Source organism: Borostomias antarcticus, assembly GCF_949987555.1.
Source record: "Borostomias antarcticus genome assembly, chromosome: 4".
In the NCBI taxonomy this organism is placed as follows: Eukaryota; Metazoa; Chordata; class Actinopteri; order Stomiiformes; family Stomiidae; genus Borostomias; species Borostomias antarcticus.
Genome location: NC_140237.1, coordinates 33,097,053 through 33,109,552, shown reverse-complemented (window position 1 = coordinate 33,109,552; position 12,500 = coordinate 33,097,053). Strand labels below are relative to the sequence as shown.

Sequence of the window (12,500 nt, the reverse complement as noted above, 5' to 3'; positions counted from 1 at the left end):
AGGAGGGAGGGAAGGAAACCACTTGAAGACTATCGGGATGCAGCCAAAGTCCGAGCTTGAACGACTCCTCTTGCTCATCATAATTATGCTTTTCCATCTTTCCTACTGACTAGAAATTATTCATATACTGGTGCTAGTAACACAAACACATAGACTTCTGAATGCACTGTACTACTCTACAAAACACAGTAGCCAAAAAAAAAAATGCAATCCAGTCTTGCCGATTTCAAGTGTCTTTGCAAACAAGCCAAAGTTAGCTCCATAGCCTATCTGCTCTCTTCTATACAGTACTAAGTGTAAATTAAGTGTGTTTATACTGTAATAATCAATGCCACTTTTAATCTATGAAGCATTTGTAAACTAGAGAGAGCCCCTCAAATGAAGGGGTTTGTAATGGTGCTTATAATGACCAACTACTTCCTTTGTAAACTGTGTATACATACACACACACACACACAGACACAAACACACACACACACACATCATTGTGATGACGCCAAACCTGTGCCTTCATGATTATGCACTGAGGTCTTCATGGCCACACATTCTCTCGCAAGTACAATCAGTGCCGTGTCGCCATAGCGATGACAATCAGACCAGCCTTAGACACCTGTCTGTTCTCTGTTCACATCAGTGAGGGTTTAGTTGTAAATTCACAATAAAAACATATTTTTTGGTGTAAAATGTCTTTGGTGTAGTCTTGCAACTTCATTTAATGCTGGAACGTGTTGAAGCTGAGGTTTCCCAGGGGTTTACTGGTGTGAATACAGGAATGATAGCGGTGGTTTTGACCATCACGGCTTCGCCAGAGAGAAACACGAGAGCTTGTGATCAGGATGGCGAACCCAGGCGGAGTTTTAACAGCCAACATTTGGTAAGGATTCTGAATAATGGCCTTGGGTTTTTGCCTCATTTGGTAATAATGTTGACAATGGGTCTTCATACAATGTACCATCTCAAGTTTATGAATTGTTTTGTGACAATGTCTCAGGTGAGTTATAGGAACAACCAGTCATGAGTTTGAATAGGCTGAGGAATAGCTGATCCATTGACAGTAAATGGAGCTGCAGCGCCCCTTGGTGGCATTAGAAGGGACACGAGTAACTCAGAAGATAGTTGGGACGTTAGCGGAAATGTCTATCTACATCTTCAAATTAATTCATTTGGAGGACCTTGGACACAGCCTACACCATACTGAGCAGCACCCTGTTACATAGCAGTATCTCCAAATGTTGAGCATTTCTTCTGCAGGTTATAACCACTAGGACCAAAAATTAGCCAGCTTAACAAAAAAACACAAATATCACTTTCGCAATGAAATGTCGAAATGAAAACCAGGAATGATGTGTTACATTGTGTAAGCCTAAAACACTAGCGTTTCACTGAAAGGTGGCTTTGCCGTATACTCTCCAAGCTGGCATATATACATTAATGAATCACACATTAGGGAAAAACAAACAAACTTTATTTATACAACAATCATAAAGCAAGCAATTTCATACCAAAAAATAAAACTCTTGTTTAAAATAACGAGGTGTCAGTTTCGTCCTGTTGAGCCAAAGCCCCCAGATCCACGTTCTGTGTCGTCTAGACTCTGCAACACAGAACAGATGCGGTTAAAGACGCTCTTCACCACAGAGAACGACAGCAGTACAAGGACACTTCACCACAAAGCTTTTATAGTATGTAGTCGGTCTACTGGGCCTTTCCTTCCTACTCAGGCATTGGTCCATTTTGTACAGCTATGACAGCAGGGCAGAGCCAATCCCTACACTGCATGTCAACTTCATGCAGATCACTGCCGAGGGACTGATCATGGTTTGAATGGCTCAAAGTGGGCGTGTATCTTGTAAGGCTGGATGTAATTGGGGCTCGGAGGAGCGGCCAATCCGCGGAGGGGACGTTCCTACCTGAAGCTGCTCGAGGTCTGGGTAGCAGATTCTCTCACAGACCAGCTGGGCCACACGGTCACCCCTTTTCACTGAGACAGAGGAACATGACACCGTCACTCGTCAATCAAACAGACAGGAGTAAATCACATTTAACAATCAACATAACGTAGGTTAACAAAGGTCATTGTAGAGTTGTGTTTTTAAACTCACCGTTGAAGGTCTCTTTGTTGAAGTTGAAGAGCACCACTCCAACGTTACCTCTGTAGTCTTCATCTACAACACCAGCTTTGGGAAACAGAGTCAAGTTAGGATCTACAGTATAACCGGTTAGTCTCACATAGCCAGACCTGTCTCCACACTTCGCTTACGCTGTGCCAGCACTGGAAATAACTGGTAGGCTCACAAAACCGTGACCCCCTTCAATCCCATTATGTCAAACTGATATAGTGAGTCTTACTACTGACTTACCACCAACATCAATGAAATGTTTGGTTGCCAGTCCAGACCTTGGCGCTGTGGAACAATCAAATCAAACTTTATTTGTATAGCGCATTTCATACACAGAGGCAACACAATGCACTTTACAGAGAGCAATGGGGGGGGGGGGGGGGATAGGTCTCATCCCTACATATTCACGAGGGAAGCAAAAAAAACAGTTTCACCCGGGGGCCAGAAAAGTGAGCTGTAAAAATGTTTCCCTGACTTCTCTCAACGAGACGATTGAGCAAGCTCCTGGAAATGTTTGTCTATTGGCCAAGAACATATACAGAGCAGTAAACATGGGGCTAAATACTTCATAAGAGACATGGCTAACATTAGAGTGCACAAATAGTTACAGGGAAGTTGCCATTGTGTTAGCTATCCCTGTAGTCTCGAATATGATATTTAAGTGAATCATATAACAATGACAAATGGTTTCATGAGCCCTGGCTGAAACACTTTGTCTTGTTCCATTTGATAAGTTTACACAAGGTCAGCAGCACCAACTCACCCACTCTTCCATAACAGCCAGGTGGAACTGCTATCTGGATGTCTGTCTTCACTATGGCCTTGTCCATTGGTCCAATCGAGTAGTCATAGGCACTGATTGGACAAAAAAAATACATGCACAGCGATTTAGATACATGCAAGTAACTGTGGTTTTATGAATTATTGGCCAATTAGTGATGATTGGATTAAGTGATTAATCAGGTGTGCGGCAGACCCAGCTCACACCTGATTAATCACTTAATCCAATCATATGACGGTGGGCTCATTTGTATTCCCCCAAAAAATTCCTCTAGAACTTGACTTGACCGCAATACCATGAATTGACCAGCAGATGTCATTATGGAGCTTCTGTATCGACTGCATCGATAGAACGACACTTTGCTTCCTAGAGCCACCTATAGTCACTATCCGCCATGCCACGTAGACTCGAGATGAACTCACCCAGATACAAATTCATAGTCAAATAGCTTGGAAAATACAGGAGACAACTTGAACCAACCTACCTGTAGAGGTCATAGCCTGCAGCCTTGCTGGACCCTCTGGTGGGTGTGGTGGCGTGCTCGGACAGCTTGGCGAATCTCAACACAGCTTTTCCAATCTCCTTCACTACTTCAGTGTTTGTTCTCTTCCGAGGAGAGACCTCTGCGTCTGTCACTTCTGAGCAGGGCATATTGGATGAGTTTAAAAATAGGTGGCGCTTCTAAACAAGAAACTACAGCAATATATATATATATAACGTAATGGTCAGATAAGAAAACAAAACCAAAGTAAGATGTGATGTGAGGAGAAACTTGCAAGCTTGTTTCAAAAGCTGCAGCTATGAATGAATGTTCCCGCTTCAAACTCAGCGCCAGATTCAGTTAGCTCCGCCCAGATTCAGTTAGCTCCGCCCAACTCCGCCCTCATGAATATACACATTCTTCAACGTTCAAAAAAACGATGCAAGACTTAAATATATATTTTTCTATGCAAATGTATTCAAACTATATCAATAGCATATATGTTTTACGTTTGTTGAATAGCTAACATGAATATTTTTCTAATAACCATGGCAACATTTCGGTTTTCCAAAAGACCACAGATACCGCCTCCTCTGTGCCAGTCTCGCGAGAATACCGCCTCCTCTGTGCCAGTCTCGCGAGAATTCCAATGTTTACAAAATATCCCGCAGTAATAGCACTAGTGCTAACTAGTAGCATCACTGGCGAACCCGTCACTGACCCAAACACACTGCGGATGAGCCAGGAAATACACAGACAGCTATCTGATAAACGCACAAACGTAATAAACGAGCATATGCCTGACAAAAGCATAGCTAAGCAACGAGTTGAGCTGTTGTTAGCATGTTAGCATAGCTAGCTAACATTAGCTAACACGTTACGAGTTAGCAGAATGAAATCAAGGCTATTTACAAACGTAGTGCTAGTTGTTCACCTTTGTTGGAACATCTCCTGACAAGTGTTAGGAGATATGAATGGCATGTTGTCCCTGAGAACAGACAAGGGTTTGCACAGACAGCCGCAAGAATGGGGCGCCGCGATAGAAAGTGCATCATCTCTGCTAGCCTGGTGGGCGTGACTACGGGGAGTCTGTCTGCTTCCTCTCTCCTCTGTCTGCTTCCTCTCTCCTCTGTCTGCTTCCTCTCTCCTCCCTCTGCTTCCTCTCTCCTCCCTCAGTCTTCCTCTCTCCTCCCTCAGTCTTCCTCTCTCCTCCCTCTGCTTCCTCTCTCCTCCCTCAGTCTTCCTCTCTCCTCCCTCTGCTTCCTCTCTCCTCCCTCTGCTTCCTCTCTCCTCCCTCTGCTTCCTCTCTCCTCCCTCAGCTTCCTCTCTCCTCCCTCAGTCTTCCTCTCTCCTCCCTCAGTCTTCCTCTCTCCTCCCTCTGCTTCCTCTCTCCTCCCTCTGCTTCCTCTCTCCTCCCTCTGCTTCCTCCTTCCTCCCTCTGCTTCCTCTCTCCTCCCTCTGCTTCCTCTCTCCTCCCTCTGCTTCCTCTCTCCTCCCTCTGCTTCCTCTCTCCTCCCTCTGCTTCCTCTCTCCTCCCTCAGTCTTCCTCTCTCCTCCCTCTGCTTCCTCTCTCCTCCCTCTGCTTCCTCTCTTGCTTCCTCTCTCCTCCCTCTGCTTCCTCTCTCCTCCCTCTGCTTCCTCTCTCCTCCCTCTGCTTCCTCTCTCCTCCCTCAGTCTTCCTCTCTCCTCCCTCTGCTTCCTCTCTCCTCCCTCTGCTTCCTCTCTCCTCCCTCAGTCTTCCTCTCTCCTCCCTCAGTCGCGCTCATTTCAAAGATAGGCTTGCTAGCTAGATAGCTGACCCTAATACATCCATGAGCTGACCACACGAGGATGGATGTATGCTGACGGCAAGCCATCAGATCACAGATGATCTCCTGGGATATCCATATGATATGATACTGATATGATATGATACTGTTAGCCACTATGTAGTAAACGTGGCTATCCTGAAAACGATATGTCATTATGTGTTACCTAGTGCTAGCTAGTGTGCTATACTAGCTAGCTAGCTAAACTAGTACTGGTACTAGCTAGCACTAAAGCACGACGTGACTAGTAAACGTGATTTGCTTAACAATGACCTCATTCTGTGTATAATTTACTTCACCATCACCATCTCTCACTCACTCACTCACTCACTCACTCACTCACTCACTCACTCACTCACTCACCATGCTGCTAGCTTTGATAGCTTTGATATGGCCTTGTTTTTGTCAAAGTTTCCCCAAAGACCCATCCTGAACTAAGGAAAGCTTTCAGCTAGCTGTCAGACGGAAGGGTTTGGAGCCTACTGAAGTTCTCCCTAGTTGTCATTTCAAGGCATACGATTTTGACAGAACTGGACAAACTGCATGTGAAGGAATGTGTGACCCATTCAGTTTCTGCATCAGCATACAAATAATACTAACATTAATGAATTACCACTGATACCACTAAACCTGATATTGAAAGTAAACATCCTGTGTAGATTTTTCTAATATTGATTTCTTAGTTAATCTGAAGTTGTCAAATAAAGCGAAACAAAGGGATTCCAGGGAATAGAAAAAAATATTGTTACATTTTTTACATTTTGGATTAGACGTGGGTTTTATTTTCCATCTTATGCTTCCACACACTTCATTTTTAAATGTTATATCTTACTTGATTTGTTCACTTTTATAACTTTATTTGTAACTTGTTTTTATTGTGTTTTATGTTCCAACTTATTTTCTCTGATTTTATGTGAAGCACTCTGCATGTAATTTATTTGTTCTTAAGCACTTTGAGCTGCCTTTCTGTACGAAAGGTGCTATACAAATAGTTTTGGTATTATTATTGTTATTGTGCACTTGGCCCTGATCAAGTCAAGTATAAGAGAGCTGAGTCATAGGATCATTATGCCCTTGGCCCTGATCAAGTCAAGATAGCTGAGGCTGAAGCCAGAGTTAAGGAGATACAGAGGCAGCTAACAATCGCCAAGGATCACAGAAACAAACTGTAAAGTTTCTGCTAGATATTAATTGTAATGAATATCTTGTACTGTACAGTATGTGTGTATATTAGAAAGATATTGTATTGTATGTGTCGATGTCTAAAGTGAATTCATGAAGATGAAAATAAAATATTTGGAATTAAATCAATATTTGTGACATTATTTGGGTAATGGCAACTATCCAGCTTGCAGAAGTGGCTCCGCTCCAATATGGCGGCTGGGCAGAAGCATAGTGGTGACATACAGCAGAATCAGGTACCTGCCTTCCAATGGAACCAGTGGACCTTCAGGTACCTGCCTTTCAATGGAACCAGTGGACCTTCAGGTACCTGCCTTCCAATGGAACCAGTGGACCTTCAGGTACCTGCCTTTCAATGGAACCAGTGGACCTTCAGGTACCTGCCTTTCAATGGAACCAGTGGACCTTCAGGTACCTGCCTTCCAATGGAACCAGTGGACCTTTGGTCACTGATGAGTCAGCATCTTAGTCCATGTAAATCTCATTGTAAATGGTATTATTGTAAATGGTATTATTGTTTTGAATATGAAGATTCGATGAAATGATCAATATGATCTTACCTCCATGTCCCGTGGGCATGCTGTCAGCCAGTGTGTGTAATGGGATCAGCTGTCGGTCTGATGGTCGAATAACCTGGTCAGTGTAGGACTTATCAAATCTTATTTCTCACCTCCACAAACCCCATGCAAGAGATATGTCTAGATGTCCTCATATTTGGATCACATGATTGATAATGACGGAGAAGTATGAATAATATATGTTTATTCATTCTCAATATAATCATGTTACAATATTGCATTTAAATATAAGAAGTCTTATAAAAAGACAAAACACATAGAAATAAATCAGCATTTCTATATTGAAAATAGGCCCCTTACAAAGATTTAGTGGATTTGACATTCTCTTTTTTCCAAATGTGCTATAAAAGTCAATATAGGGTACCATAGCATATTAAACAAACATACAGCATAATATGTTATTATAGTCTTCAATGGAGATCAGATCTTCCAAGTTATCAATACCACTGGTTGCATTTGAATCTAAAACAGCTATGCACATGGATCAGTTTTTACATGGTTATTGCTCGCTGAAAGATGTTACATAGTTCCGTGTCTGTTTTACTCCCCCAAATAAAGAACATCAATATATCATGCACCAAATGTACAATTCCAACAGGGGGCAGCGTAATCACTGCCAGTGTAACTGTGACCCATCCTAGGCAATCCTATGTCCTTGTGTCCATGTTGGACTTCATTGTCACAATTTGGCTCAGTAGAAAAGACGAAAAGTGCCACCAGCTATTCCGCTAACCATGTAGCTTATTATTTTTTAACAATGCTGCCATTCCTGTCTCCACTATCGTGCTCATACTGTGACCACCATGTTGTCCAGCCGGCGGGGTGCTCAGGAGTAGAAGGTGAGCACGCTCTTGTGGTTGCCTCTGATGAGGAGGGTGGGAGGAAGGTTCTTGGTCAGGATGTCCAGCCAGGCCATATAGAGGTGGTCAGAAACAGACTCCTTGCGTGCGATGGGCATGCTCCTGTGAAAGGGGAAGGGGATACTGTATTAAGTACGCCTTTGAGAACCAGTCTTTCTCGGGCCTAGTGGCCCATAGGTTTATATATACTCAGTATTGTAGTTTGTCTACATATGTAGTTCGCACTCACACAATGACGAAGTTGGCTGATCTCGAGTTCTCCTGGAGCAGCTCATTCAGTCGCACCTGGAGGTTAGTCTGTAGGCGGGAGGGGTCAGCAGTCACGTATACAAAGCACCAGATAATCACCGAATTATGTGTGTGTCTGCCGGTGTGGTTCAGTCTATATGTGGAATGAGAAGCCATCATCATCTCAGGTCTGCGGTGAGTCATCTTACCTTCTCATCGAAGGTGTCGAGCTCGGCGTCGCTGATCTTCCAGGGGTTCTCTCTCCGCAGGGCGTCGGCCTGAGCCGTGTCCTTCGATCTCTCGTGCAGACGGAAAGGCTCGATCATGTCCTCGAACGTCTTCCAGCTGGAAGAGGAGGAAGTTAGAGAGGATTACAGACTAACTCATCTGTGTTATCATGCATTCGTCTAATTTTCTTATCTGCTCCTGGGCTGAGTTTCCCAGAGGCATCGTAGCGCTACATTCATCGTAGCGCTATGATGAACGCCATAGCTTACGATGAACGTAGCGCTACGATGCCTCTGGGAAACTCTTGTCAGTAAAGCTGTAAGAGTTCCCGTATGTTCTTCGGTTGATCAAGCCAACCAGTTGAACAGTAGCCTTTCCGGTACTGTAGCTGTATTCTCTAGTTTGTCCCATGTACACTAATTGGTCTGCCATTGGTTGAGTGTGGAATGCGTGGAGTCTCCACAGCATACAGTATGACTCCCATAAAACGGTTATTTGACTGTATTGTAATACTGCTCACGACTCTCTCCTGTCATATCTTCCCACAGAGAAAGAGACTCAACAGCCCATCTGGTAGGAGAAGGGAATAAGAAGAGAGAGAGAAGAGAACGAAGGGATTGAACTGTGACCTCTCAGCGCTGGGTCTGGCGTCGATGTTGGGGATGACGTTGATGTCTGTGCATTTGATCCTGAACTTGGTCAGCAGAGACTTCATCCTGCAGGAGAGAGAGAGAGAGAGAGAGAGAGAGAGAGAGAGAGAGAGAGAGAGAGAGAGAGGGATAATTGATGGATCACAGTCATCCCACTCAGAATGTTAATGGGGGCTGTTTTGTGTTTCTGTTTCACCCCTACCCCCCCCCCCCCCCACCCACACACACACCCACACACCCACACACACACACACACACACACACTTACTCTTCCTTTTCCTGCTCGACGCGGCCGTGCATCCCTGCGACAAAGATCCTCATCTTACAATCCTTCCACTTCTTCCTGGTGGTCAGGATGTAGGGCAGCAGTAGGGTCAGACCTGGCACACACACACAGAGAGAGAGAGAGAGAGAGAGAGAGAGAGAGAGCATGTTAAAACCCTCCCAAAATATAGACAATACGGGGGACAGGTGTGTCTGTAGAATGTCCCGCCCGGCGCACCGGGGACAGGTGTGTCTGTAGAATGTCCCGCCCGGCGTGCGGGGGACAGGTGTGCCTGAGCGGCGGCCCGAGACCCACCTCCGTCGTCGAACATCCACCACACGTCGATGGTGCCTTTGGCCAGTTTCTTCTGGAACTGCGTGCTGGCCTCCACCAGCCTCTCGTTCACCTTGACCGCCTGAGGGGACTGAGGGGCGGTGACGGACACTGGGAGGGAGGGAGAGAGACGAGGGACAGACGTGGTGGGAAAGAGACATAAGCAAGGAGTCTGCCCGATATTAATACTAGCGATCGTATTCAAATGTGGGTCTCCGTCGGGCAGAAGCAGTGTGAGGCATGGGCGTGGCGCGGAGGGGCCGCCAGCTAGGAGCCAGGCTATCTGTTGTGAAGAGGGGGTGTTAAAGGAGTAGTAAAGGGAAAATGCATGTTTAGCCCCTGTTTTAAGGTTACTTATGATCATATACAATGGTTCAGATCAAAACGTTGACAAAACTAGCACTTTTGAGAAAGTCTGATAATTGCTCTACCACCGTTTAGGTCATACAATGGATGTGGGTGGGCACCTTGAAAAATCATTCAAAAAACATGTAAAACTCTCAATTTCAAAGACAAGAATCTCACCGACGGGGTAATTGGTGTCCGTTGGTGTTCCGACATCAAATTCGCCGCAAAGTATGAATCCTGTAGGGTTTTATTGATCATTTTATGAAATCCATTGACTTGTATTGAAGCGACCGTTGTAGATGTGTAGATCAATCCGCAGAGGGGATTCAGGAAGCGGAACTACTTACAGTAGGGATTGTTATTGTTTATGTTGCTAGGCTACCTAGTTTGCGGAAGTATGCGACTAAATAGTTATATTCTAAATATTTAAAAAAGCCTTTCCAGATGAACTAGAATCTTACTTTATGGCGAATTATATGTCAAAACGCCAACTAACACCTCGGTGAGTTTCTTGTCTTTGAAATTGAGAGTTTGACATGTTTTTTGAATGATTTTTCAAGGTGCCCACCCACATCCATTGTATGACCAAAACGGTGGTAGAGCAATTATCAGACTTTCTCAAAAGTGCTAGTTTTGTCAACGTTTTGATCTGAACCATTGTATATGATCATAAGTAACCTTAAAACAGGGCTAAACATGCATTTTCCCTTTACTACTCCTTTAAGAGACGCCCCACCGTGTGGGTGGTATGGAGAAGCCGCCAGCTAGGACGTCTTCCATAAAAGACGCTCCACCGGCTGGAGGTCGACAGGAGCCGTCTGTGTTATTAAATCACATTCTCCTCACAGACAGCTTCTTGGGGGAACAGCTGATTAGACTGTATCGTCAAGGAAGAAGACAGCACCCCCCTCCCAATAACAGGGGGGTTCTAATTTCTTAAATGTGCACTTTTGCTCCAAAAGCTTATGGTGGCAAAAGCTCTGCACTTTCAGAAAAGGCTTTTTAGAAAAGAGAGAGTGTGTGTGTGTGTTTGTGTGTGTGTGTGTGTGTGGAGAGAGAGAGAGATAGTGTGTGAGGTCAAGAAAGATAGATGAGGTGTCACGGTGCTTTTCTCCCCCCCCCTATAGTACTTTTTCCACAACACCGAATACAGGAAGTTACAGAACTATGGCGAACGGTCCCAGTAGCCAACACGGCACATGCGTACCTCTGGTGGTGAGCACTTGTTTGGACGGCTTTCTGGACTTCCTGAAGAGCCCCTTGCCCTTCCCTCCACTGAGATCCTCGCCCTCCAGAGCCAGCTGCTCCTGCGCTGCTCTCTCTGACTCTTCTGCGGAGGGATACGTAGGGAGAGATACGTGAGCAAGTCAGATTAGAACCCTGGCGTCGGGGCGCACGGCGCTATCGCACCTACACTCCAACCCCGAGCTCATCGGAGTCACTACTCGACCTTCATCTCTGAACAGCAACTGGGAGTAATCTTTATGGACCAAAGAGCTCTGCCCTATCAGTGTTATCAAAGGTTAATATGTAATCTGGGCTGTTGTCAGGAAACCGCACGAAGAAAAGCCGAGGATGATAGGAGGATGACATCTGTAGTGTTTCTCAGACGAAGTGCTCTTAAACGGTTGTGTTTTCGGAGGACGTCGGTCGTAAACGGGTATCAGAAAAGCCCCGGTATCTGATTGTTCCTTACGCTGACAGCTCCTGCTGTCATAAACGTGCCATTGAAAACTGTGAGTTGGTTACAGCAGATTCCTACCGGCACGTACAGTAGGCTAAACATATACGTGTGTGTGTGTGTGTGTGTGTGTGTCTCAGTTTCACACCCACCTTGAGCCTCTATGATGTGAGCAACATCCAAGCCCTGGTTCATTCTGAGCACCAAGGTTCCGTACTCGAAGTCAAACGCATCACTGACACACACACGCACATACACACACACACAGACACACACACACACACACACAGACACACACACACAGTAGAACAACAGGTCATCATAACAGTCCACCATATGCATACTGTTTGCCACTGTAAGTATGCATGTGTATGGATAAGATAAGATAAGACAAGATAAGATGTACTTTAATAATAATAATAAAAACCACATAATAAATGTGTTTCAGCAGTGGAAAATGTACAGTGGGGGCGGCTGTAGCTCAGTTGGTAGAGTGGGTCGTTCAATGATCGAAGGGTCAGTGGTTCGAATCCCAGCTCCGACTGTCCACATGTCGAAGTGTCCTTGAGCAAGACACCTAACCCCAAATTGCTCCCAATGAGCAGGTTAGCACCTTGCATGACAGCTACCGCCATTGGTGTGTGAATGGGTGAATGAGAGGCCATTCTAAAGCGCTTTGAGTGCCGCTAAGGTGTAAAAGCGCTATATAAGTGCAGTCCATTTACCATTTACCATTTACAGTAGCAGTGGGAAAGGTACAGTAGCAGTGGAAAGGTACAGTAGCAGTGTGAAAGATACAGTAGCAGTGGGAAAGGTACAGTAGCAGTGGAAAGGTACAGTAGCAGTGTGAAAGGTACAGTAGCAGTGGAAAGGTACAGTAGCAGTGTGAAAGGTACAGTAGCAGTGTGAAAGGTACAGTAGCAGTGGAAAGGTACAGTAGCAGTGTGAAAGGTACAG

General features: G+C 45.0%; 2 protein-coding genes across 3 annotated transcripts in view; both read right to left on the bottom strand.

Annotated features, from left to right (window-relative positions):
- Nucleotides 1–1,523: 1,523 nt before the first annotated feature.
- On the bottom strand, nucleotides 1,524–4,447 carry dut (deoxyuridine triphosphatase; the record flags this gene model as incomplete). Of its 2 annotated transcripts, XM_084436655.1 has the most annotated exons (7): nucleotides 1,524–1,594; nucleotides 1,911–1,981; nucleotides 2,103–2,177; nucleotides 2,361–2,405; nucleotides 2,884–2,975; nucleotides 3,386–3,539; nucleotides 4,317–4,447. In XM_084436655.1, the coding sequence occupies 7 exons, from the start codon at nucleotides 4,435–4,437 to the stop codon at nucleotides 1,538–1,540; spliced, it is 615 nt and encodes a 204-aa protein (XP_084292781.1). In that variant the 3' UTR covers nucleotides 1,524–1,537. The 2 variants fall into 2 exon arrangements, with proteins under 2 accessions (XP_084292781.1, XP_084292782.1); XM_084436656.1 differs by lacking the exon at nucleotides 4,317–4,447 and having other exon boundaries at nucleotides 3,386–3,552.
- Nucleotides 4,448–7,294: 2,847 nt separating this feature from the next.
- The window catches only part of slc12a1 (solute carrier family 12 member 1), a gene marked incomplete at its 5' end in the record, with an annotated part of 18,393 nt that continues 13,187 nt past the window's right edge, over nucleotides 7,295–12,500 (bottom strand). Inside the window, 8 exons of the mRNA XM_084437467.1 lie at nucleotides 7,295–7,912; nucleotides 8,040–8,107; nucleotides 8,248–8,383; nucleotides 8,896–8,982; nucleotides 9,185–9,296; nucleotides 9,497–9,625; nucleotides 11,070–11,192; nucleotides 11,696–11,778. Of these exons, the coding sequence (XP_084293593.1) occupies nucleotides 7,777–7,912; nucleotides 8,040–8,107; nucleotides 8,248–8,383; nucleotides 8,896–8,982; nucleotides 9,185–9,296; nucleotides 9,497–9,625; nucleotides 11,070–11,192; nucleotides 11,696–11,778 (874 nt within the window). The 3' untranslated portion in view covers nucleotides 7,295–7,776. The remainder of the gene's footprint in view (nucleotides 7,913–8,039; nucleotides 8,108–8,247; nucleotides 8,384–8,895; nucleotides 8,983–9,184; nucleotides 9,297–9,496; nucleotides 9,626–11,069; nucleotides 11,193–11,695; nucleotides 11,779–12,500) is intronic.